This window comes from Aotus nancymaae, unplaced genomic scaffold (assembly GCF_030222135.1).
Source record: "Aotus nancymaae isolate 86718 unplaced genomic scaffold, 86718_ANA_hifiasm-v0.15.2.pri h1tg000007l, whole genome shotgun sequence".
Classification (NCBI taxonomy): Eukaryota; Metazoa; Chordata; class Mammalia; order Primates; family Aotidae; genus Aotus; species Aotus nancymaae.
In genome coordinates, this window is record NW_026988418.1 from 1,798,982 (window position 1) to 1,826,390 (window position 27,409).

The window sequence follows — 27,409 nt, forward strand, 5'->3', positions numbered from 1 at the left end:
GGGACGGGGAGGGAGTGCCAGGAAGAAAGAAAAGCTTGGGAAGGAAAGGGGACAGGGCAAGCTTCGCCCCCAATTTTGCCCTGAGCAGGATCTTCTAGAATCCAGAAAGGCCCCCTCCGTCCCTGCAACTCTGACCCGAGCGCACAGGCCCTCCGCGGAGCCAGGAAGAGGTGGCCTTGAGTGCTCACTCTGCCACGGAATGATGTGAGGCCCTGATCTGCAACCTCATCTATGTGTGCCTCAGTTTCCCCGCCTTTATAAATCAGGCTGAGACTACATATCTCAGGATTAAGCGCTTGTAAAGCACATATCTTAGTGCTTAACACATTATCTAATTTATTCTGCACCAACCCTGAGAGATGGGTATTAATACTGTCAAAGTAAATGGGGTTCGGGGGAAGTGACTTGGCGGAGGCCTTGCCAGCCAGGAAGCTATTCCACTGCTGGGGGCAGCAGCCAAGAGCAGCAGCCTTCATCTCTACGGTAGACTAAGGCATGCAGTTTGTATGTGAGTACAGTTTTCTGGCCCTGGAAGGATCTCAGGGACAAATGGACTCAAAGGAGGAGGCGAGAAAAGACGTCTGTACCTGGGGAGGCCCTTGTTAAGGAGCTTAGAAGCCCTGAGGTTCCGCTGTGTGTGCACAGCACTTGCTGCCCCAGCATCAGCCAAAGGGAGCCACTGCCTCTTTCCACCCCACAAACTCCTCCACAAACTCTCACCCCCCATCATTCATGCACCAAGCACCTGCAAAAACTTCCTGCAACGCTGCAATGCTCAGACAGTGTGGCACTGGCATAAGGACAGACACATAGATCAGTGGAATAGATTTGAGAGTCCAGAATTAAATCCTTAACATGTATGGCCAACTAATTTTGACAAAGGTGCCAAGATAATTCAATGAGTAAAGATACTCTTTTAAACAAATGGTGCTGCGACCACAGGCTCGCCACATGATCCTATACAACAATTAACTCAAAACGGATCAAGGACCTAAATGTAAGAGCTAAAACTATAGATCTCTTGGAAGAAAACACAGGAATAAATCTTCATGAGCTTTGGTTAGGGAATGGTTTTTTTAGATGTGACAGCAAAAGCACAAAAAAAAAAAGTAGACAAGAAAAAATAAACTACATCAAAATTTAAAACTTTTGTGCTGCCAAAAAATTTTTTAAGGGAAAAGACCACCTCCAAAATGGTGGGAAAGAAAAACTTGCAAATAAATCATATATCTAATAAGAGGCTTATATCCAGAACATATAAAGAATTCTTACAACTCAATAATAAGACAAATAACTAAATTTTCACACGGGGAAAATTTTGAACAGACATTTCTCCGGAAGATACCATAAATGTTCAATAAACACATGAAAAGATACTCCACATCATTAACCATTAGGGAAATGCAAATCAAAACCACTTTATAACCATTAGGAGGCCTGGAACCAAAGAGATAGGATTGGGAAACCTGGAGCCCCTGTACGTTGCTGTTGGTGACGCAAAATGATGCAGCCATTGGGAAACAGTTTGGCAGTTCCTTAGAAAGTTCAACGGCGTTATCATCTGACTCAGCAATTCCACTCCTACGTGTGGAATGAGAACATATTCACACAAAAACTTGTCATGAGTTTCACAGCAGCATTATTCATAATAGTCAAAATGTAGAAACCTAAATGTCCATCAGTGATGAATGGATAAGTAAAATATGGAATATACAACAGAATATTACTCAGCCATAAAAAAGGAATGAAGCACTGATACATGCCGCAACAGGATGAACCTTGAAAACATTATGCTAAATGAAAGAAGGCAGCCACAAATTGTATGACTCTATTTATATAAAATGTCCAGAATAAGCAAATCCATAGAGACGAAAAGTAGATTGTGGTTGTCAGGGGCTGAGGAGAATGGGGAGGGATTGCTCACAGATACACAGCTTCATTTGGAGATGATGAAATTGTTCTGAAATTAGGTAGTGGTGATAGTTGTACGACTTTGTGAATACGCTAAAAACCATTGACTGCATTGTGCGCTGTTAACAGGAGAATTTTATGGTATGTAAATGATATGTAAATAAAGCTGCTTTTTAAAAGAGAGAAGGAGATCATACATTATTTGTGCAAGTGAAAATTATTTTAAAATTTAGGCAGGTTAGGAGCAAGGAAGAATTGAATTCCAGGCAGAGGGAACAGCATGTGTGAATCAAAGATCTGACAAGAGGCGTTGTGGAGGAACTGGAGGAGGTCAGAAGGCTGGAGAATAGAGTGTGAGGGGACAGTCATGCAATGGGGTCAGAGGGCAGATGACAGGGCCAGATCAGGAAGGGTCTTCTTGGCCATGGTCATGAATTGGAACTTTTTCCCAAGATAATGGTCAGTCACATCATCCTCCTCTCTGACACACACACACACACACACACACACACACACACAGCTGCACAGATCCAGATTCACAGTCTGCCATGCCTTGTCCCGTCCTGCTGTCTTCCACCTACAAGGCTGCCTTCACCCAGTCTCCTGGGACCCCTCAACCTGCCACTCTCTTACCTCTGCACTTTTCCTCCTGCCTGGGGCCCCCATCATCCTTCATCCACCTGGCTAACACTGACCTGTCCTCCAAGCTGCAGCTCAGATATCACAGCCTCTGGAAATCACCCCTCCACCCTCCCATCTCCAGCTCCCACCCACCTCCAGCCTAGTAGAATTCCACTTCTTCCCCTTCTCTGGGCTCCCAGAGCCCCCAGAGAACCCCCATCAATGTGGGGGGTGCCCCTGGGGGGCGGCAGAGGAGAGCTACCATACTCCATGTTGAGAACCCAGGACTGTCCCCATTCATCATATCTATGTCGAATGAGTGACAGCACTCCCCACCCTCCGCCCCAGCCTTTCTGACGACAGGTGGCCCATGGGTGTTTCAGCTACAGCCGAAGAGGAGTTGATTGAAGAGCTGAGTCTCTTCCGTAAAAGCCAACGTCCCTTGCAGGAATGATGCTCAGTGTCTTAGAGAGTGGGAAGCACCTTGGAAAACACTGAGAGGAACAAGATAGAGCCTCATGGTCCCTCCAAGGGAGTCACAAGGATTTGACTTCATTTTTTTTTTTTTTTTTGAGATGCAGTCTGGATTTGTTGCCCAGGCTGGAGTGCAGTGGCACAGTCTCGGCTCACTGCAACCTCTGCCTTCCAGGTTCAAGTGATTCTCCTACCTCAGCCTCCCGAGTAACCTGTGTCCTCACCTGCCAGCCCTCCGCAACAATGCCATCCATGTTCCCCCCGGGTCTCTGGAACACATCTCTGCCTTGCATTTCTCCTCTGAGCACACTCATTCACCTGTCAGGTGATTATCAGTGCCTGCTCTACTTCCCTCTAGGGACTGTGTGGCTAAAATGGAGAGATAGTGCAGCAGGTATTAAGTTGCAATCTTCAAACTCAAGTGTCCAAGGAATACTTTTGTTTGTTAAGCTTGAGTCCAGCTCTGAGGACCCAGCCCTCTAAACCATGGGAAATTTAACCTGTCATTAGTAGGGGTCTTCTCTGCCTTGGTGTTACTCCAGGATCCTGGGGTCTTCTGCAACACCAAGCCTCAGAGAGGGCTTCTGGTCACCCATTAGTCATCTGCCCTACTTGTTCCTGTGGAGATTCCGGGGGATCCCAGCCTTACAGCTCTTCTGGGCAGCCAGAAGGCTCTGCTACTTCCACGAGACTCAGCCTGACCTCTGAAGTCATGTCATCTCGGCCAGGCGTGGTGGCTCATGCCTGTAATCCCAGCACTGTGGGAAGCAGAGATGTGTGGATCACGAGGTGAGAAGATCGAGACAATCCTGGCTAATACAGTGAAACCCCATCTCCATTAAAAATCCAAAAAATTAGGCAGGTGTGGTGGCATATGCCTGTAGTCCCAGCTACTCAGGAGGCTGAGGTAGGAGAATCGCTTGAACCTGGGAGGCAGAGGTTGCAGTGAGCCGAGATCGCGCCACTGCACTCCAGCCTGGGTGACAAAGCGAGACTCTGTCTCAAAAAAAAAAAAAAACGAAGTCATGTCATCTCTCCTGGACATAGATCCTTGTGACTCCCTTGGAGGGACCATGAGGCTCTATCTTGTCCCTCTCAGTGTTTTCCAAGGTGCTTCCCACTCTCTAAGACACTCAGCATCATTTCTGCAAGGGGCTTTGGCTTTTACAGTAGAGACTCAGCTCTTCAGTCAACTCCTGCTTTGTCTCCTGTAAGAATCCCCGAGGCAGAGGAAGTGGAAGAGCTAGGCTATTTGCTTAGAGCACAGGGACTGAGGTATGGAAACAAAGCAAAATGCATTCATACATCAAAAACAGATCCTGCCACAGGCATGCACCAAAAAGCTTCCAAAGATCGTGAAGGGCCCTGCCTTGGGCAGGAGTTACACAACGCCAAGTCCAGCCTGTGTAGAGGTGCAGTCACCTCCACGTGCAGACATCATCATTTGGCCAATGCCTGGCCATAGAAAGCCATTAATAAACATTTGTGGAATGGATGAAAGAACAGAAAGGTCTGACTTCAGTCCCAAGCAGCAAGCTTTTCGGACTTAACCATGGCCATCAAAATCTGCACATCAAAGGCTTGGTACCCGGCATTAGCCTTTGGGCCCTCTGATTTCTCTGTTCTCAACCCAGGACAGGCTCTGCAATCTGAGAGCCAGTGCTGTGTGACTGGGCTGGCTGTTCCTCAGGACAAAACATCTTCCCAAGCCACCTTGGAACTACCCACATGGAAAATGACCACTAACGTTGAACATCGGTGTTTTCCAACGCCAGGCACAGTTAATCTGCATAAAAGCCCTATTACATTTCTCTTTTTACACCAAGAAAACTATAGTACAGAGGCGGGTTCCAGCCTACATCGTCTGACTCCAGAGCATGTGTTCTAACCATCCTGGTACACACTGCCCCCAGTATGCCTACCCATACATACAAACGCTCAAAACGAGCTCTTTTTTATTTTTTTTCCTGAGACAGTCTCACTCTGTCACCCAAGCTGGAGTGCAGGGTGCAATCACGGCTCAGTGCAGCCTCAATCTCCTGGGCTCAATCAATCCTCCTGCCTCTGCCTCCTGAGTAGCTGAGACTACAGGTGTGCACCACCCACACCTGGCTAATTTTTAAATTTTTTTTAGAAACAGAGTCTTACTATGTTGCCTAGGCCTGTCTCAAACTCCTGGGCTTAAGTGAGCCTCCCACTTTGGCCTCCCAAAGTCCTGGGATCATTCTGTAAGCCACCACACCTGGCTGCTCATTTTTGTTTTATTTAAAAAAAAAAAAAAAAGCCTAGGCTAGGTGCAGTGGCTCATGCCTGTAATCCCAGAACTTTGGGATGCTGAAGCAGGTGGATCACTTGAGTCCAGGAGTTCAGGAGTTCAAGACCAACCTGGCCAACATGGAGAAACCCTGTCTCTACAAAAAATACAAAAATTAGCCAGGCATGGTCGCACACACCTGCAGCCCCAGCTACTCAGAAGGCTGACGCAGAGAATCTCCTGAACCTGGGAGGCAGATGCTGCAGTGAGCTGAGATCACATCACTGCACTCCAGTCTGGGTGGCAGAGCAAGACTCTGTCTCAGAAAAAAAAAAAAAAAATCTGGAAATTTACCCTCTATGGAAGAAGCAAACCCAGTAACTACAAAGTTACTGGGTTTGCAGGGAGGGGCTGCCCTGTGTACGCAGCACAAGCCCATAGCCAGAACCAGCAGGGCTCCTGAGTCATAGCAGCCCTTGTTTGTGTGTGATCGTGCCCGACCGCCACCTTCACTTCTAGGACTGCCCTGCGGGTCCGAGCCTCAGAATACCCTGTTCAAACTGCACCATCCCTCTGCTGCAACATCTTCAGGGCTTTCGCGTCATCCACACAAACAGATCCTCAGCCTTTTCCGACCCGCTGTGGAGCAAGCCCCGGACTAGAGTCTGGAGAGCTGAACCTTGTTTTCCTGTGGCCTTGGCCTGTTGCTCGGCCTCCCTGCTGCGTGGCTTCCTCTTCTTTAAAATGAATCTGTACCTCTCATCCCTTCCAGCTCAGACGGTTTGACTTCATGAATATCTCCAGAGCTGTAGCTCCCAGCACGGCCTTTCAATCTCCGCCCAAACTGCTTGCTTTGCCCTGGACTCCTCTCATACGTTTTCTCCCTGGGCCTTTGTTCGTGATACCCCTTCCTGCACAATCTTCTGTCTCCCCCACCTTTCCCAGCTCCAGCCCAAACATCACTTCCCTAAGAAGTCATTTCTGATCCCAAGAAGAAAGCCATCTCATCCTCCTCTGAACTCCCCTGGCACAAAACCTGTGACTCTCCCAAGGAACACAGCTCCCTAGCTTTGTTTTTATGGGGTTTGGTGTCCTTGAAAGAGGCACTTTATTGTATTGTTTGGGTCAAGGACACAGGTTTTGAGTCAAGTAGACTGAGGTTTAAATCCCAGTTGCTGAGGCCGGACGCGGTGGCTCACGCCTAGAATCCCATCACTTTGGGAAGCACAAAAAGTTGCCTTTTGGCCCACCACGCACCCTATCCTGTACCCATTCAAGGTTAAATCCCATTCAAGGTTTATCCTGTATAAACTTCAAACCTCAGGCTCCAAAAGCAGACGAGCAGACATAAAGACGAGGAGACAAGCAGATGAATGGTGGAACGATGCAGCAGGGAAAGAGAGAAGAGGAGGAACGCCTGAATGCTGAGAGGAGTTTGACTGAAGGTGGTCAGAGAGGAGTTTGGCGGCTGGATGGCCAGGGTCCAGGGGAAGATCATCTTCCCACTCCAGTCCCACTTCTGACTCCCCATCTGTCCCACTGAGAGCCACCTCCACCACTCAGTAAAACCCTGCATTCATCCTACAAGCCCATGTGTGATCTGATTCTTCTAGGTACTCTGGGCAAGAGCTCAGGATACAGAAAGCTGTCACATGGCCCTCTGCCCTTGCGAAAAGGCAGAGGGTCCACTGAGCTGGTTAACACTCAGCCAATCCACGACAGGGCTAAAAGGGCACGCTGTAACACACGCCCACTGGGGCTCCTGCACCTGTCTGTCTGCATGCTCCTACTCCCCTCAGGGGTCTGAGCAGCTGCCAGGAACCAAACAGGAGAACCATGCCCCTGTAACATGTCCTGCAAGGGGAGTCAGGGAACTCTCCTGTTTTGATTTCAGGCAGTACACAAAGGTTCATAGCAGCATTATTCATAATAGACAAAAGACGGAAGCAACCCAACTGCCCATCCACAGAGGAATGGATAAACAAAGCGTGGTCTATACATACAAGGGAATATTATTCAGCCTTTAAAAGGAAATCAGTTCTGACACCTGCCACAACATGGATGAAACTTGAGGACATTGCGCTAAATGAAATGTCAGTCACGAGCAGACAAATACTGTATGATTCCACTTAGTATCAAGTTAGTAATCAAATTCATAGAAAGTAGAATGGTGGTTGCCAGGGTTGTAGGGAGGTGGAAATGGGGATCTGTTGAATGGTGCAGAGTTCCAGTTTTGCAAGATGAAAGTAGTTCTGGAGATGGCTGGTGGTGAGAGTCGCACTACAATGTGAATATATTTAACACTAATGAACCTTTTTAAAAAACTAGTTTCGGCCGGGCACGGTGGCTCATGCCTACAATCCCAGCACTTTGGGAGGCCGAAGTGGGTGGGTCACGAGGTCAAGAGATCGAGACCATCCTGGTCAACATGGTGAAACCCCGTGTCTACTAAAAATACAAAAAATTATCTGGGCATGGTGGCGCGTGCCTGTAATCCCAGCTACTCAGGAGGTTGAGGCAGGAGAATTGCCTGAACCCAGGAGGCGGAGGTTGCAGTGAGCCGAGATCGCGCCATTGCACTCTACCCTGGGTAACAAGAGCGAAACTCCATCTCAAAAAAAAAAACAAAAAAGAAAAAAAAAATTAGCTGGGCATGGTGGCGCACGCCTGTAGTCCCAGCTACTCAGGAGTCTGAGGTAGGAGAATTGCTTGAACCCAGGAGTCAGAGGTTGCGATGAGCCGAGATAGCGCCATTGCACTCCAGCCTGGGTAACAAGAGCGAAACTCCATTTAAAAAAAAAAAAAAAAAAAAAAAAAAAAAAGCTAGTTTCAGGCCGAACCCCTAAGGGTCTTAGCAGGAACAGAAGCAGCTGAGAAAAAATACGCTTAAAGTTTTAAAATGTTTGGATGTAAATATTGTTTTGTTTTGTTTTGTTTTGTTGAGACGGAGTCTCACTCTGTCACTAGGCTGGAGTGCAGTGGCGCGATCTCTGCTCACTGCAACCTCTGCCTCCCAGGTTCAAGCGATTCTCCTGCCTCGGCCTCCTGAGTAGCTGGGACCACAGGCACGTGCCACCATGCCCAGCTAATTTTTGTATTTTTAGTAGAGATGGGGTTTCACCATGTTGGCCAGAAATAAATATTGTTTTTAACATCTGTGAGCCTACCCATATATACATACACTCAAAGCGAGCTCATTTTTCTTCTCCTTACTGCTCTGAAGGGTGACATGGAGATCATCAGCACAGGAAGGATCTGAACGACCTGCTGATTACAGGATAATATTCATACAATGAGCTTAAAAGCACCGGCTGAGAAGTTCTTTCATAAAATCTGCTACATGAGAAGAGAAAATAATTTATGAGAACATGAACAATTAGCACTTTGTAAAAAAGAAATAATGCACTTAACTTGATCCCTATATTTAACATCAATTAAAGATTATCCTCATGAATGAAACTCGACCTGGAAATTAACAAGGGATTTAAATTGCATTATGCACAGGAAAGAGAGAAGCCAGTGCACTGGTTCAGGGCTTCCAATATTCGGCTAAGACGGCATCCATACAGAGAGGCCTGGCCATTCCACTTCCTCACGTTTCTCTGAGCTGCAAGATGTTGCTGCAACACAGAGCAGCATTTGTTCCAGCACAAAAACCCCCTGATAAAAATCTCTGGGTGGCTGCAAACATAAGGTTGGCACCTTTCTTCTTTTTTTTTTTTTTTTTTTTTTTTGAGATGGAGTCTCTCACTGTCATCTGGGCTGGAGTGCAGTGGCGCAATCTCAGCTCACTGTCACCTCTGCTTCCCAGGTTCAATTGATTCTCCTGCCTCAGCCCCCGGAGTAGCTGGGATTACAGACACTCACCACCATGCCCAGCTAATTTTTTTGTATTTTTAGTAGAGATGGGCTTTCACTATGTTGGCCAGACTGGTTTCAAACTCCTGACCTCGTGATCCACCCACTTCGGCCTCAGCCTCCCAAAATGCTGGGATTTCTGATGCTGGGTGGCATGAGCCATCATGCCCAGCCGACACCTTTCATTTTAAAAAATAATTTCTGGGTCGTTTTTTCGCCGTAGAACTAACCAAGAGATTCCCTTCAAAGGATGTCTCTGCTGCTCCAAGATTTGAATCTGGATCATTTTCCATAGGCCTATTCAAGTGAATCTATAGGGCTGCGCCAGGTCAGAAAGTAGATTCCGGGTCACCTAGTTCCAAGTCACAGAATAATTTATTCCATAAGATGTGCAGCTTGAAGGGCATGAAACAGGTCTTAGAAAACAAGTGTGGACTATAGATATTTATGTGTGGTTTTTTGAAAGCGTTATTGTGTATTGAGTCAGCCTCAGTGCTAACCAACCCACAAGGCCAGTATTATTCTCTCCATTTTACAAACGAGAAGACTAAGGATGGGAGAGGTCATTTACCTGGGTTCTGTCCAGCAGATCTGGGACTGGGACCCAGGTTCCTCTGCTTCTGGAGCTCACTGGTAGCCCTTTACCCTGGAGAGCAGCTTCGATGGTAGAAACATAGACACCCCCTAAGAGGCAAGCCCGAGACTCCCTGGGCGCTCCAGAACCGGCATCTTAGGCACGAGCCAGTGGCGCAATGGATAACGCGTCTGACTACGGATCAGAACCCACATCTGGAAGCTGGATGGCTCCTTCCATTTGTCTCCTTCTGACACAAAGCCTCCTGTCAATTGCCGGGAGGAGGACATGTCAAGACCAGAGCTCTGATGCTGATTGCTAAGAATGTGCCCCACTGGGAGGAAGGAGAGTGCTTCATGCCATCTTTCAGAACCCCTGGAAGAAACGGTCTTGTTCACAGTGCAGCAAGTGTCCCCAAGAGACTAGCTTTAGTTTTTTTCCTATCACTGTCACGCCTGCTTCATCCAAGTTTTCTAGTTATTGTGCCTAGTGCCAGATCTGCGAAAAATTTACTTCTTTGCTGAGAGAGTGAGAGAGAAAGACGGAGAGAGAGACCCAGCCCTCACAGTCCTGGCTTGGTGTGTGCCTTTGTGTACAGGTTTCCCCATTGTTACCTTGGGAAAAGAGAAAGCAGATGTTAACCATCACCCCTGGAGAATTCACCTTGCTGTGCTGTAAAATTCTGCATTATTAACATTCCAAAATCCTTTCACTCTTGTACGCGTCTTAGATAGGAGTGAATATTTGAGAATTCAAAAATGTGGAGAGGATGGAGGTGGCAGAAGTTTATTAAATTGGCCCAGGGCAGTTTTGAAATTTGAAAGTTTCTCACACTCTCTGGCTCTGAGCCAACTCGCAGCCGACTCGGCTAAGCAGCCTGTGCAGGGATTTCTCATCAGGTACCCCTCTTTCCATCCTTATGGAGGCTGAAAAGCAAGTATGGTTGAGTACTAAGGGAGGACTCCAGACTTCTCCAGGTCCATCTGGACTCTGGGGCACACCAGAAACAAGGCACAGAAACATAAGGAAGATACTCAAGATGGCATCACAGTAAGTGCATCACATATTGGTTAAGTTAATGAATAATTTTTAAGGTGACTTCTTTTTCACATAAACCAACAATGAAAACTCAGCAGTTTCTTCTTCCTCTGATCTGGCTGACCCAAGCTAACTGACCCATTGGAAAGTAAAAGATTTGGGGGTTTTGTTTTTGTTTCGCTGTTTTAGAACAAGAGAGAGAGAGAAGCAGCAAAACCAAACAGCGACTCACTGTAAAACTGTAACATAATTTTAAACGGTGTTTCCCCAAACTACAAATATGCTTTGCAACAAGATAACTGCAGGTTTCTGTAGCAATAGAGCAGAGTGGTTAAGTGCAAGGCTTTGAACCAAAAGGACCTGGGCTGAGTTCTGCCTCTGTCTCTTTCCAGCTGCGTCACCTTAAGCAAGTTAATTAATCTCTCTGACCTTCAGTTTCTTCCACTGTAAAATGGGAATAACAGTAACACCTATTTTACAAGACTGCTCTGAAGATCAAATGAAAGAATGGAGGTAAAGCACACAGTATCTGACACATACTAGGTGCTCAAGAAATGGAAACTGCTGTACATTATTATTTCCCTCATCGTTGTTGGTGAGGTCATTTTTAAGCACCTGGGCCCCTAGAAGCCAAAGCATCCACAAGTCCTGCCCTGAAGCCACAGCTGGGACTTGGTTTTCATCATGAACTAAACTCAATGATCCCCTGACATGAGGCAAACTGCAAAGACAAGGCTCCTTCTGATGAGGGGCAGGGAGGCTTCTCCTCCCCAAGCTCTTCCTCCCCAACCCTCATTCCCCACCCCCAGGTTCTGACTGCAGAATTCCCAGCTACGAAAGACTTACTAAGAACATTTTGGAGTAGAAAGAAAAGAAAGACAAAATAGAATCTTATTCCTGTACTTAACAGATTAACTAGAGCCCTCAATTAATGGAATTCTAAAATGTACTATCCTTTAAAGAAGAGATGACCCAATACCTACCCTCTGATCTCTGTCTCCGTCACAGGTAAATTGTTCCCTAACCCAAGTGCCACCCTCAGAAGACTCAGGTGAGTCCTGGTACCTCCTGAGCCTCAGGAAGACACACTTGGGTTTGCTGTAAAAGGGTGGAGCAGAGCCCAGAGGAAGCGACAGATCAGGGTGAAACTGCAAAGGACGGTCTCATTAACCCGAAGTAGCCGGCCAAGCTAACTGACCCAGGGCCCACACTCTCGTGCACTGGGGGCCATGGGAGTTTGCTGAAGCCTCGGTGCCAGGTGTGGGAGGCTGAGCTCGCTCCTGCAGAGGGAGCTGTGCAGGCGCTCCCCCGCCTGAGCAACCAGCCATCCATCACTCCAGGAGAGGCAGCGGTGGGGACGTGAACTCGGTCACCTCCTCCCCCTCTCTCCTCCCCGGCAAGCTCTGAGGAGCCGAGGCGGTGGCAACAGCGCGAGGAACAGAACACGCTGCAAACTGCTTGGCTACCCCTTTACAAGACTGACGCCGCCGACACAAGTTTTTCCATTTCCCCAAACAGTCTCTCTGGCTGCCAATAAAGACGGCTGCTCTAGGCCCTCGCACGCTGTCAAAGGGGTACTTCTCCAGCAGCTTCAGAGACGGCTTGTTGACCCAGAGCTGGAACTGAAGACCCCCTGAGACAGCCACATTCCCCCCTTGGTCTGTTGGTGGGCTCCCTGCCACCCTGGCCAATTGCATGGCTGTATGGAATCATTACCGGGTAATTTGATGCCAGGCCTGATAGGTGCGGGGTACTGGTTTCCAAGGGGATTTTGAAAAGGTATTCTGCTGCCCTATGCCTCCTCCCAGTGCAAGGCGCGGTTCATGCCTCAGATCCCACACTGGCCCTCTCATGGAAGTGTGCTCTGAGCCACTGGGGCCTGAGCCGAGTTGACAGGCTCCATTAGAGAGCGGCTCTGTCATGGAAATTGTGATGTTAACAGAGGGACATGTGGCAGATATCTATTCCACTCACCTCCTTGTACTACGTGGCTTTCCCAGGGAGCTACTGATAGGATCAAGCGATGTTCACACCACCAGTCCCCGACTGCCTTCATCTGACCTGACCTGTAGGGCCCAGACCGGGGAAGGCAAGGCCTGGAGAGCCACCCTGAGGTACAACACCCCTTCAGTGCCCAACTCCACTCCTAGGAACCAATGGCCCATGCACTCAGGGACAAAGCTTCAGACGATTCTGAAAGGTAATGCAGGCCGGGCACAGTGGCTCACGCCTGTAATCCCAGCACTTTGGGAGGTAGAGGCCAGTGGATCACCTGAGGTCAGGAGTTCAAGACCAGCCTGGCCAACATGGTAAAACCCAGTCTCTACTAAAAATACAAAAAAAAAAAAAAAAAAGCCAGGCTCGGTGGTGCATTCCTATAATCCCAGCTATTCAGGAGGCTGAGGCAGGAGAATCGCTTGAACCTGGGAGGTGGAGGTTGCAGTGAGCCAAGATTGCACCACTGCACTCCAGCCCCAGTGACAGAGAGAGACTCCGTCTCAACAAAAAAAAAAAAAAAAAAAAAAAAAAAAAAATAGCAATGCAAGGTATAGAACTTTGCAAGGACTTTGGGATCCAGACGAAGTCTTTGGAACAGGACTGGCAGCAGCAAGAATCCTGGACTGGGAGAGCTGGATGCCCCAAGTGACCTTGACAAAGGCCTTCCCCCTCTGGGCTTCAGTGTCCCCACCTCCAAGGGCCAGGACAAGGCCCAGTTTCTCAGAATCTGAAGCACAGTTCAGGTCTGTTGCTGCCCAGTGCATACAGATGACCTGTAGGCCAGGTCAAATTCACAACATTGAGCCCCTTCCGCCTAGAAAAGAAAGAAGCCACATAAGAAGAAGTGTGAATAGAGAAGGGAGGTGAGAGGGTCCTTTGTAGACCTCACGTACAAGTCAGGCAGATCCCAGCACTGTAATGTCAGACCTTAAAAGCAGAGACCCTATGACTCTGAGCCCCAAAGAAAGGGGCCAATGAAACGAACCCATGAATTCCTATCGGTGCACACACCAGAGACAAGAGGACTGACCCCAGCTCCCTGAGTCCCAACTCCCCTCTGATGTAGGAAAGACAGGGCCTTGCACCACCACCTCCTCTACCCACACAGACGTCTCTCTCCGGCCACTGGGCCCAAATCACCGGTGTTCCAGCCTCCGAGACGTGCCAATCGCTGCTCGCCCACAGGTGCCGCCGAGGAGATGGGCGGGTGCCTCCACTTGCCATTGTGGGTCCAGGTGGAAGGGGCATCGCTGGGGCTGAGAGGCAGGCAGGGACCGGCCCGCGGCCTCTCCCAGCTAGGGAGGGACTCCACATGCCCAGGTCTGGAGCGGAAGAGGGGAGATAGGGAGAAGGCTTTGAACATGAGTCACGTCTAAAGGGACCGGATCAGGACACATCTAGGCGGCCTCCTGCCGCGGATTTCACCCCACGCGGTCTCGCCCCGCCGCCCCCGGGCCCTGTGCACGCGGCCGACATTGCCCAAGAGGAGCTGAAGGCGCCCCCGCCCGGCGGAGCCCACCCTAGACAGAGCGCCGCGCCTCGGACCCCGCGCCGTGGGAGCCCGGAGCAAGCCCCCGCTCCGTTCCAGAAACTCTTTCCTTCATTTGGTCTCTCGGGTGCCAGCGGCAGTACCTTCCCCGGTGCCGTGCGCGGGCCCCGCCGGACCCTGGGAGCGCGGCCGCCCGCCCGCCCGCGGCGGAGACCAAGGCTGCCATCTAGCGGCCACGCGCGGTGCCGTCGGGGAGCGGAGCCGGGCTGAGCGCTGGGGGCTCCCAGGTCCGCGGCTGCGCGGCGGGGTTCCCAGGCCAGGGACTGGGGCGCAGGTTTCAGCGCGAGCTGTGTGACCCTGGGCACGCCCAGCCCTCTTTGGACGAACCGTCCTTTCTTGGTAAAACCGAGAGGATACAATTCCTCTGCTCGAGGTCGTCGGGAAACGCGGGACCGAGAGACGGCGCCCCACTTCCCGAGACCACCCGCCCCGTCCACTCCGCACCGCAGGGAAGTCTTGAGGATCCCGGTCCCCCTAGATGGGAGGTGGAAGGAGGCGCTGGGGAAATCCCGCGAAGCAGGAATCCGCGCTGAACAGCAGGATCCGTTTCTAGGAATTGTAAACCCAGAATTGTAAATAAAATGCTAATGATTTATTCGTGCTCAAACGCCGGGGGCTGCGTCGCCGCTTTTGAAGACAGCTCCAAGCGTGGCTTTCCAGGAAGGCAGCCTCCCCGCGGCTCCTTCCAGGGCTCCCCGGAACCTCCTCCCTGGCCGCGGGTCCGGGCTGGGGGACAGGCAGTGGTTCTTGGTGGAGTGCTCCCATCCCGTCCTTCACTGAGACCCGGGTGGCTGTGGAGGAGGTCTTTTTCCTTCCGTCCACAGCCAAGTTAGACCCCTCAGCATTCACCCATCATGCATTAACCAATGCTTCCCCATCGCCAAATATCCACTAAACCCTTAACTGAACACTGGTAGTCAAAAAACAGTCATGGGAATCACATTTGGTGCGGAAGATGGACTTAATGAATCATCCTACAAATAAATGCGTGCTTATATATTACAGTGTCTGGGGTAGGGGTGGGGCTGGGGCTGCGACGGATTCCATCAAAGTTCTGAGAGCCTGCAGCGGCGCTGAAGGGATTGAGTCTAGCCTCTTGTGAGTCTTGACTGCCTTACATATTTCATCAAAGGGTGAGCTTTTAAAAAAAATTAAAACAAAAATAATTCAAGCCATATGCATTTGCATCTGTGGCTGCCACGGTAGCTGTCTGATGCCTGAGCTGCCTGGAGCAGGCGGGGGTCACTGAGCATAGACAGGAGGAAGTGGAAAACAGGGACTTTCCTTCAAACTGCTATGCAGCCTGCCCAGCTGACCAGAGCAGCAGAGATGGCTCCACTTTCCGCTATCTCTCCTGAGTCGGCAGGAGGTGCACAGGAGACCCCAGAAGTGGACTCAGAGCTACCTGGAGAAGCTTCTGTGGCCACAGGGCCTCCACCTCAGGGCCAGGAGACCTGGATGGCCCCGCCCAACTCTCCAGCAACTCTGCAAAAGCACATTGCAGGCTTTGTTTGTTTTTAACAAAAGCTTCTCTTTCTCACTCCCTTTATGGCATTTCTAGAGAAATAGCACGTCTGGTTAAACCGACCTTCCTAAGGTCTTTTTGAATGTAAGACACAAATGTATCAAGGATGATCAAGATTCCTGCCTCCAACAACAACCTGGTTTTTCGCATTTAGTGGGCCTCCATCAGACCCCCAAGGAAACAGTCATAGGTTGTACTGTGGAGGAAATTCAGGCGTCCTGCAGAGGCCTGTGCTGAGTGACCTTTATTCTTGTGTTCACTGGACAAATGTTTATTGATCTCCGCCTATAGACTGACTCCATCCTGGGCCTTGGGGATCTAAGACAGATAAAACAACTCCTGCTCCCAGGGGGCTCACAGCCTGAGTCAGGTGCCTCCTTTCAAAGGAAGGAATTCTGGGATTGCCACCCCTGGCCCTACAGCCTGGAGATCTAAACCTCCCGCCACCTCCACACAATTATGTGACCCTAAAATTAGTGTATATTTTGAGGGAATTCATGAAACAATCAGGTCCCTGAAGCTTAAATAAATAAAAGTGATTTGGTTAGAACAACCAGAAACAAAGTCCAAAAAACAACCTCTTTGGGGCACCCTTGTTGCCACACCCATACCTAGCCTGAGCTATGCTAAGGGTCACACTTCCCAGGGCAGTGTTCTAGTAGATTTCTTTAAAATAATTCGCAGTGTTGGAATCTCACAATGTTAGATCAAAGAAATGACACAAAAGAGCGCACACAGTATGATTCTGTTTGCATAAAGTTTAAGGCAGGCAGCAATATGCTATTTGGGTGTAAAATTATGAAGACAGGCAAGGAAATGATCATCACAAAAATCAAGATCACGATTACTTCTAGGAGGGAGAGGGTTGAGAGAAGGGACACTTAGCTCATGCAGTGGACTTTTGTGGGGCTGGAAATACTCCAGTTTTGACCTGGGTGGCGGTTGCAAAGGTATTTGCTTATAAATTATTTGTCAGATTGTATCTATGTTTTATGCACTTTTATATAGGTAATAGCCCCAAATTTTTAAAACGTTAATAAAAAGACGAAGAAAAAGAATATCCAGCCTATTTTTTAAATATGTTATAATTTTCTCAAACTGAATTCTTCAGTTTGGGTGTCTGTATCCTGCCTCAATTCTCTATCACTGCTTACATCAACCATTTGATGGTTGCAACAGGTTCTGATCCTGACTCAGCATTATAGACACTGGTAAGGCAAAGAGCTGAGCCCAGGAGACTTGCAATGTAGTTCTACAGTGTTACTAATTCATTGTATGACCTTCCCTGTCTGGGCCTCAGTTTCCCCTACTGCGCAATGGCAGGGGTTACAGGAGACGACTTCTCAGGCCTGTAGTCATGTGAGAGGGGCCTTGGGTCCCGCAAATCCTGCAGTGGTGTCACTGCCAGGACAAGTGAACATCCCCAAAGCAAAGCCATCAAACGCCCACCGTGGCCCTCCGATACTGCCACAAAGGCCGTTCCTGGGGGGTGGGCACCCTGCCTCTCACCATCTCCCAGAATCTACAGCTAGAGAATCACTCCATCAGTTCTCAGGTTCCTCCCCACTGCAGAGGCAAGAACTGTCTTTGGGCCTGATGTCCCTCGGGGATGTGAACACTGCTAAAATCCCATTGATTAATCGGGTCCCACCCTTGGATCAATGGCTGGCATTAGAGGAGCTTAGCGCAGTTTTATTAGTCTGGCTGCCCTCTTGCAGATGTTATAGATGAAGAAATAAAATGAGGAGGAGAGGGAAAAAGGACAAAATCATTAGTCTGAAAGGAGCAAAAGAGCATCTTCTCTGTTTTGTATTCAGATTAGAGCTGCGCTGTCCAAGCCAGGAGCACACACAACAATCCATTTGTATGCTGTTTCCAGGAGTTCGGCTCGGCCTCCTGATTTCCCACTTTGCCTGATCGCTGAGATCCCAGGAGCATTTGGTCCGTAGCAACTGCCAACCCAACCTCTGAAGCCATTTTGCAGGGCTGTGAAAACACCTGAGGTCCCATTCATTCGTTCATTCATTTCTCACAAGGGCAGAAGGCTTTTGCCTGATGTAGGGAAACAGGCCTAACTATCTACCACATAATCCATCTTGAAAGTGTCATATTTGCTCTGAAGGGACTGGTCCTTCCACGGGCCTTGCAGAGAAGCCTGCTACAGTCTTCACCTTACCAAAGCTTTGGTTCCAACAGAGAAAACCCAAGGGCTCAGTTTGCTAAAGCTCTCCAGAGAGGCACTTTGAATTAAGACCAGAAATGCTTTTAAAAGACTCTGGTCTCTGGTCTTCTAATGATGACCTCTTCCTTAATTTTGTGATGGCTTCATCTGCCTCTTTCGATCAGCTAGGTAGCTATAAAAAGCTAAACACCTCCCACTAACCCCATTAGGATGAAAGCGGAGGATTTTATTATTCATTTTTAATAGGAAGAAGCTCAAACTCCCCCAGGAAGTGTAAAAGGTAGGTTTTGATGTATCTGGTTATGGAGAGGTTGCAACAAAGCAGACCCTCCGAGAATAGGAATGTCTTGTGGAAGGACAGGCAGGAAAGGTTGGGGTGACCACGCTCTGCAGGAAGGGAAGGGAATCATCTCAGGCAGTTCCACTGACTCCACCAAGGCACCGCCGCTCCGTGGCACAGACTGATTTCAGGACCTGCCTGGGAATCCAGCAATAACCCAAATCCCCTAGAACACTGTCTCTTGATAATTATCTGTTAAACATTTGCAACACTCACACAAAGGTAACTAAACAGAATGGTTCCCTCCAGGACCGTGCTGTTCATAACAGTAATAAAGCCCCTGCCACAGACAATGTCATCATCCAAACGCCATTAACATCAATATTCGTATCAAATACCATCTGGCAAAGGAGCCTGCAAACCCAAGCTCTGGGGCTTCCCAGCCTGGTGGGGAGGGGGCAGCCCACAGCCTCCTCCTCCTTCACCTGATGCCATGAGGGGGCCAGACCTGTCTGAGAATCCAGAGCAGCAGCCCCACCCTGAGAGAATGCTAAGGTATAAGGGAAAAGAAGGACAGGGAGGGTGAAAAGCATCTAAGTCTAATTTATTCACTGTCATTGACTTCTCTTCAAGTCTTAATTACAAAGATGCAACCAACAGCTCCTTCACAATGTCATAATAGGAAACTGATTGAGTATTTGTATAAACCTCAGAGGAATCATTGTTTTGAAGAGAAACAGAACTTAACCTCCCGCCTGTCCCCAGGGTTGCCTCTCAGACAGCGTCACATGCAGAACCCTATACTTAAGTTGAAAGAGCTTTCTGTGGGGAGTAATTATGTGACCCCAGAACACTAGTTCTTCCTGGAGAGAGAGGCTGGGTGCCTGGGGCACGGCTCAGCTCCTCCTCTGGGCTGGATCCTGCTTTCCAGCCACTGCATCGGTGTCAGGCATGTGGCCTGAGAACTGGAGGTCACCCAGGCATGAGGCCCAGCAGCGAGGAGCCTGGGCATGTGCAAGGAAAGAAAAAGGCAGGAGCCTCGTGGGTCTGGAGCTTGACAAAGTGGCACTGGGCAAAGGCAGAAAGAAATACAAGAGCAGGTTTTGAGGAGATTCTAACAAACCGTGCCAAGTCTCATCCTTCCCTTCTGTCAATTTTAGGTATTGTGATTATAAATGTCCATACGTGAATAAGTGAATACCTGCTGCATGGGGTTATGGTGAGAGTCAAATTAATTCATAGCAATAATAATAAACATAATAATAGCTACCATTGATTGGGTTTGATACATACCAGGTATGCAGCTGGGTGACTCACATTTTATCTCATTCAATCCCCACTATAGGCCAGGCGCGGTGGCTTCTCACCTGAAAACCCAGCACTTTGGGAGGCCGAGGCAGGTAGATCACTTGAGGTCTGGAGTTCGAAATCAGCCTGGTCAACATGGTAAAACGCCATCTCTACTAAAAATAGACAAATTAGCAGGGTGTGGTATCAGGCTCCTGTAATCCCAACTACTCAGGAGGCTGAGGCAGGAGAATGCCTGAACCCTGGAGACGGAGGTTGCAGTGAGCCGAGATCACACCATTGCACTCCAGCCTGGGTGACAGAGCAAGACTCTGTCTCAAAAAAAAAAAATCCTCAGCATAGCCATGCGAGGTTAAAAAGCATTTATCCCCACTGGTAAAGATGACAAGACGAAGCAGAGGGTCAGAGAAATTGGGTAATATACTCGAACTAAGGAATTCAGTAAGTGGAAGAGCTGGAGTTTGAGTCCAAATCTACCAACTCCAGTGCCCAAGCTCTTAACTATGATTCTGCTCCGTGACCAAAAGCATTTTGTAATCTCTGATATCCTGAACACGAGATGTTAACTTCTGGCTCTACTGCTTGCTGCAGAGCAGCTGTGTGACCTTGGGCTGGTCACTTTGTCTCTCTGGGTCATCTGCCTGCCTCACAGAGTGACGGTGACACTCTCAGAGGTAAGGGCTGAGACTGCTCTTCCTAATGAGTAACTGAAACTGTACAAATGGAAATGGCAACCTTTACTATCAGGAACAGGATGGCACAGCAGTTAACATCTGGAAAGCGGCAGCAGCAACTGCAAAGAGGAATGGCTTTTGGGAAATGCCAGGGAAGGAGGCTCTGTTTGAGCCCCCACTCTGGGACAGCTACAAAGCAGAGCAGGTGTTTCCAGCTGCTATGGACTCTTTAGGGAACACCCAGGGGCTGGAGAGATGCTGCTTGGGCTATGGGCTAAGAATAGGCCTTTGGTCCCACACAAGCCTGCTGGTGGACAACCACACTTCCAGAGCCAAAGACCTGGACATTGATAATGAGATCATAATTACTCTTAGCATCAGCTGCAGCGTCTTTTGTACTGAGACATAGCTGGCTGCTCACAGCACTTAGAACAGCTCTGACTTACACTGTCTCAGTGGAAGTGAAGATGCTACAAGGCAGGAAATTCTTCTCCACCTCTACTTTAACCTTTTGGGAAAGATACAGGGCTCAATATATTCAAAAAATGCAAGGAAATGAGCATCCATGCACAGCCTGTGGAAGGGGGTCTTCATATCCTAGAACTTTAGTTCTATAGCAGCCTTTTGCAAATCATCCAGCATAAAGCCTTTTTTGTTCTTTTAAGGCAGAGTTTTGCTTTTGTTGCCCAGGCTGGAGTGCAATGGCATGATCTCAGCTCACTGCAACCTCTGCCTCCCGGGTTCAAGCGATTCTCCTGCCTCAGCCTCCTGAGTAGCTGGGATTACAGGCATGTGCCACCAAGCCTGGCTAATTTTTTGTATTTTTAGTAGAGACCGGGTTTCTCCATGTTGGTCAGGCTGGTCTTGAACTCCCAACCTCAGGTGATCCACCCATCTCTGCCTCTCAAAGTGCTGGAATTACAGGCGTGAGCCACCGAGCCTAGCCAGCACAAAGCCTTCTAACAGGAGATAGAGACAGTCTTGGAGAGGGGACACAGATATTGACTGGAAGAATCTAAGTCTTTGACTCCAACATGGTACTGTTTGCACTCTGTGTATCTCCTACAATAAAGCCTAATCATTCATCACTGCCTCTAGCTCCCTGCAGACCGCTTGGGGCTGACATGGTAGATACTTTCGGAGGGGCTAGAATGGGGTAGGTTTGAAGGCTGGGACAGAGAGAGGGTTCGTTCACCTGAGAAAGCAAAAGACACCACTGCCAGCAGGAAGCTAAGTCAGAGCACAGCTCAGAGTCCAGAGCAAGAAGACAAGGTCCAGCCAGGCAGGTCAGGATCTAATGGGAAGCCTGAGTAATTGCATGATATGCCAGCCAGCATCCAGAGCTCACCTTTACGGCCAATGAGGACGTGACTCGCGGCTTCCTCAGCCCTGTTCCAAAAGCTCCAGGTAGATGATTAGAGCGGAGGGAGCAACTTCTGTCACTGAATACACAGGTGCCAACACCCTGCCCTCAACCGCCCACAGTGCCCTCTGAAAACCCTGGGCACTGTCTTCTCTGACTCTGACCCACTAATATCAGAACGCTGGCAGAGGGAACTTTCTTCTTTTCTACTTTTTCCTTACACATTCAGGTGGAAGAGTCATTCGTACTTCACAAGCAATGAAAAATCAAAAGGGGAACACTGTTTTTTGCTGTATTTTTTAAACATTTGGGTAGGGAAAGTCAGATGTCAAAAAAAAAAATCCCCATTTACCTCTTTTAAAATGTGAGCAATTAATATTTTCCATGAAGGTTCATGCTCCCTCTCTTCATTCTGTTTTCAGGGTATTGTTAAGCTGTGCTTTGTAATTTGTTGCATGTTTAAATATTCAGTCTGTATTTCATTTGGGCTACACATTTAATTCAGCCAACATGTTCATTTTAAGATCAATACTGTCATAACTATGTTGAAAAATTAAATTATTGTAACTTTATTTACATTTCTTAAAAGTACTGTGAAAATTATTCTTAACCAGGACCTAATCAATGTTAGTCTAAAAATATGCCACTCTGCATGAAGCTATAAAAAGATTAATGTACATTTTTTACAAGAAATTAGTAGCTTAATGAAGTGGATAAAAACGCTGTCACAATTTTTATTGGATCTAAATTGCATAGTAGTGGAGGTACAGTAAGTGCCTTCTACATAATGACATAATGAGTCATGACTGGTGCTGGAAGGCTAATTTGCCCTTAACTGACACAAAACCAGGGAATTAACATCCCAGTCGCTCTACGCCAATAGCAGATGCATTATTTCATTGCACAGCAGGGTTTTTAACTAAACTCTTAACTGTAGAAATATTGATCTATTCTTCTGTGAAATGATGAAATTGGAATTTTTTTAAAGGACGTCTTAAATGATGGCTGCTGCAGTGACATTTGCTTTCACAGAACCACGCCTGCCTCCAGAGCAGATGCAACAGAAGTTTGGTGAGGCTCATACTTGTGTTTTAGGCTCTGAGTCAGAGGAGAAAGGAAGAGGGGACCATATATGAGAGGAGATGGGGCATTAAACCACTGTGAGGAAATGACACACCATCTACAGGTGCCCAGTTTCTGCAGTGACAGTTATTGAACATTGTCCCAGCCCAGAAATTGGTTTACTTTGAAGATTATTTCACACTTGGAAGTTGTTTTGAATACAGCATCACCAAAACAGTGATATTCATTTGGGCTACACATTTACAAATTAAACAGATCAACCTAAGGCCCAAATAAAATTTTAGTGGTGAATTTTAGAATCAAAGTAGTTGAAGTAGCTAGAGACCCCCATAACAGGCAAGAATAAGATGAGAGACAGTGTACTGTCCTGATTTCCATTTTGTCATTCATTCATTCATTCATTCATTCATTCATTCCTCCTCTATTGAGTGCCAAGGACGGTTAAATACTGTAACCTATGGTGACTAATTATTGCTTCTGTCAAATAGTGTAATGCAACATATTTCTTTGTTTAACCGATGAATCAAAATTCATCTGGCTTTGAAATTTTAACAATAACTAAATTTAAATTTGTACTAACCACAGATACTTTGAGCTGTCACAACCCAGGAATTTGGAAGAAAGAAGAACAATGTACTGACAAACAGCTATACATCTGACACCTCTTCACCTCTTGTGTGTCTCTTTTTGACACTTTGGGTTAGCACACGCACACACAAAAAGCAGCAGCAAAAACAATTCTTTGTGCTTGAGGAGCTGAGAAACCAAACCTATTTAAGTCAATTCAACAAGCCTGCATTATGTCACGTGGCCTAGGCGTAGGCACACAAAATAGCTAGAGGTAGTTTGATCCAGCCTAGAAGCTGGTGGTTCTCAACATTAACTGACATTAAGCCACGTGGGAACAGCCTTATTTACTTATAATCATGCACTGCATAACGACAGTTTGGTTAACCATGGACCACACGTACTACAGTGGTACCATACGATTCTATTTTTATTGTACCTTTTCTATGCTTAGGTACTCATATACTTAACCATCATGTTATAAGTGCCTATGGTATTCAGTAAGTAATGTGCTGTACAGGTCTGTAGCCTAGGAGCATAGATTACACCCTATAGCCTAGGTATGTAGGAAGCTTTACCATTTCCGTTTGTGCAAGTACACCCTGTGATGTTCACACAATGCTGAAATTGTCTAACAACACATTTCTCAGAATGTATCACCATCATTAAGTGACACATGACTGTAGTTTGGGATGGGCCTGGTAACACTATTTTTTTTTTTTTTTTTTTTGAGACGGAGTCTTGCTCTTGTTGTCCAGGCTGGAGTGCAGTGGAACGATCTCGGCTCACTGCAGCCTCCACCTCCCGGGTTCAAGTGATTCTCCTGCCTCAGTCTCCTGAGTAGCTGGGATTACAGGTGCCTGCCACCACGCCCAGCTAATTTTTGTATTTTTAGTAGAGATGGAGTTTCACCATGTTGGTCAGGCTGGTCTCGAACTCCTGACCTCGTGATCCACCCACCTCAGGATTACAGGCATGAGCCACCGTGTCCAGCCTTGTATCACTATTTTTTTTACTCACCCCAAGTGGTTCTAGAGTGCAACTACAGTGAAAAACCACTGCTCTAGGCACATAATAAAACAACAGAGAGAGAGATCCAAGATGGCCGATCACTAGCAGTTCGGGATCGTAGCTCCCAGTGAAAGCGCAGAGAACGAGAGGACGCCACACTTTCAGACGAGTTTTTGTTGCTCACGGACCAAGAGATTCCCAGCAGAGGAGCCCCACGGGTTGCCAGGGCGACTCTTGTGGCCGGCGCGGCAGTTCTCAGTGCAGAGTCCGGAGATTCCCGGGCAGAAAAGCACCATCAATCTTAACACCGCTGTCTTGGCCGGCACAGTGGATTGCTCAGATTTCGGCGCTGGGAATCAACAAGTTGGACGTCCGCTCAGAGACCTAGTTAGAAAGTCGGTAATTACAAAGACCACAGAGGGATAAATATATAATGAAGGGAAGAAACCAGCCTAAAAAGGCAGAGAATACTCAAAATCAGAATGCCTCTCCCTCTACAGGGGATCGCAGTTCCTCATCAGCAACGGAACAAGGCTTAATGGAGAACGAGTGTGTTCCATTATCAGAAGCAGGTTTCAAAAGGTGGGTGATAAGAAACTTCTGTGAATTAAAAGAACTTGTTCTAACCCAATGCAAAGAAACTAAGAACCTTGAAAAAAGGTTTGACGAAATGCTAATGAGAATGGACAATTTAGAGAGGAATATAAGGGAATTGATGGAGCTGAAAAACAACACAAGAACTTCACGAAGTATGCACAAGTTTAAACAGTCAAATTGATCAAGCAGAAGAAAGGATATCAGAAGTGGAGGACCAGCTCAGTGAAATGAAACGAGAAGACAAGATTGGAGAAAAAAGGATAAAAAGGAATGAGCAAAGTCTCCAGGAAATATGGGACTATGTGAAAAGACCTAATCTACGTTTGATAGGTGTACCTGAATGTGACGAAGAGAATGAATCCAAGTTGGGAAATACTCTTCAGGATATCATTCAGGAAAACTTTCCCAACCTAGCAAGGCAGGGTAATACTCAACTCCAGGTAATACAGAGAACACCACAAAGATATTCTTCAAGAAGACCAACCCTAAGGCACATAATTGCCAGATTTATTAGGGTTGAAATGAAGGAGAAAATACTAAGGGCAGCCAGAGAGAAAGGTCAGGTTACCCACAAAGGGAAACCTATCAGACTTACAGCAGATCTCTCAGCAGAAACCCTACAAGCCAGAAAAGAGTGAGGACCAATATTTAACATCCTTAAAGAAAAGAACTTTCAACCTAGAATTTCATATCCAGCCAAACTAAACTTTACAAGCGAAGGAAAAATTAAATCTTTTGCGAACAAGCAAGTACTTAGAGAGTTCACTACCACCAGGCCTGCTTTACAAGAGCTTCTGAAAGAAGCACTATACATATAAAGGAACAACCAATATCAGCCTTTCCAAAAATATATCAAAAAGCAAAGAGCATCAACACAATGAAAAAGTTACACCAACTAATGGGCAAAACAGCCAGCTAGCATCAAATGGCAGTATTAAACTCATATATATTCAAATTGGACAAAAAGCCAAAACTCATCGGTATGCTGCATCCAGACCCATCTCACATGCAACGATACACAAAGACTCAAAACAAAGGGATGGAGGAAGATTTACCAACCAAACACAGAGTAAAAATAAACAAATAAATAAAAAGTAGGAGATGCAATTTTCGCCTCTGATAAAATAGACTTTAAAGCAACAAAGATCAAAAGAGGCAAAGAAGGACATTATATAATGGTAAAAGGATCAATGTAACAAGAAGAGCTAACGATTCTATAGATCAACAAGACAGAAAATTAACAAGGACATCCAGGACTTGAACTCAGACCCGGAATAAGTAAACTTAATAAACATTTATAGAACTCTCCACTTTAAATACACAAAACACACATTACCACCTCACACCTATTCCAAAAGAGACTACATAATTGGAAGTAAATCACTCCTCAGTAATCGCATAGCATTTCATAGGTTTAAATGAAATATTGGTTGGCTGCTTGTTTGTTATTTTCTTCCCTTATTCCTTCCTGTTTACATCATTAAGTATAATTATTGGTATAAAAGAGGTTTTCAATACCCATTTCTAAACTGCATTCTAGCCTGGGCAAGAAAGCAATACTCCCATTCTCTCTCTCTCTTTCTCTTCCTTTTTCTTCCTCTTCTTCATTCTTTTTTCTTTCTTTCTTCCTTTAAAAAAAAATAAACAAATAAAAAATAAAAAATAAAAAAAAAAAACAACAGAAACTGCACAGACCATGCTCAGAGGATTGGAAGAACTGATCAGTCTCTGACAATGAGTTGCAGCCAGACAAGCGGAGAGTGCACAAAAGAAACTTGGAAACTTTACAGACTGCAGTCAACAAACTCGGGTCCCTGCTCTCAGTCTAAGACCATTTTCTATGACATATTAAACCAATAAACATCTCCTCCTCCTATTCCCTTCAATTTTTATAGGATTTTTAAAAATGCATATATATATATTGTTCATTATAAAAAGGATACATATTCATACACTGTAGAAAAATTGGAAAACACTGTTAATATGGTTTAAAAAAAGTAATAAGATGTTTCAAATCTGTATCATTTTAAAGAAGTACAAGAATCAATCTATTTAAGAACGTCCTAAAATTCATTGTTAAAGCATGTATGAAAGATGCTTGTTTTCTTGTATTCTCATCAACATTGAATATCATCCTTTGAAAAAAAATGCCCATTTGATAAAGAGAAAGGGAAACATTATTTTAATGTTCATTTCTTCTATTATTAGTGAGGTTTTATGGGTCTTCATGGTTTTGGCCTCTTCTACTTTGTGTCACACACTAATATCTTTCCCTCATTTTGTTTTAGAACGTATTTTTTACTGATTTGTAAAATTGTATAAAAAACTATTAACTTTCAGGCTGGGTGTGGTGGCTCATGCCTGTAATCTCAGCACTTTGGGAGGCCAAGGTAGGTGGACCACCTGAGGTCAGGAGTTCGAGACCAGCCTGGCCAACATGGTGGAACACCCACCTCTACTAAAAATAGAAAAATTAGCCGGGCATGGTGGCGGGCACCTATACTTGCAGCTACTTGGGAGGCTGAGGCAGGAGAATCACTTG

General features: G+C 46.8%; 1 protein-coding gene across 8 annotated transcripts in view; it reads right to left on the minus strand.

The window, feature by feature from the left end:
* LOC105710429 (box C/D snoRNA protein 1) overlaps nucleotides 1-27,409 on the minus strand; it is a 151,104-nt gene that overhangs the window by 44,017 nt on the left and 79,678 nt on the right. The window contains exon 10 of one of the 8 annotated variants that reach the window (XM_064372174.1): nucleotides 24,632-24,654. The exons of the other annotated variants lie outside the window; for them this stretch is intronic. Coding sequence (XP_064228244.1) covers nucleotides 24,647-24,654 — 8 coding nt within the window. The 3' untranslated portion in view covers nucleotides 24,632-24,646. Of the gene's footprint in view, nucleotides 1-24,631; nucleotides 24,655-27,409 lie in introns of those variants that run through there. 8 annotated transcript variants of the gene reach the window in all.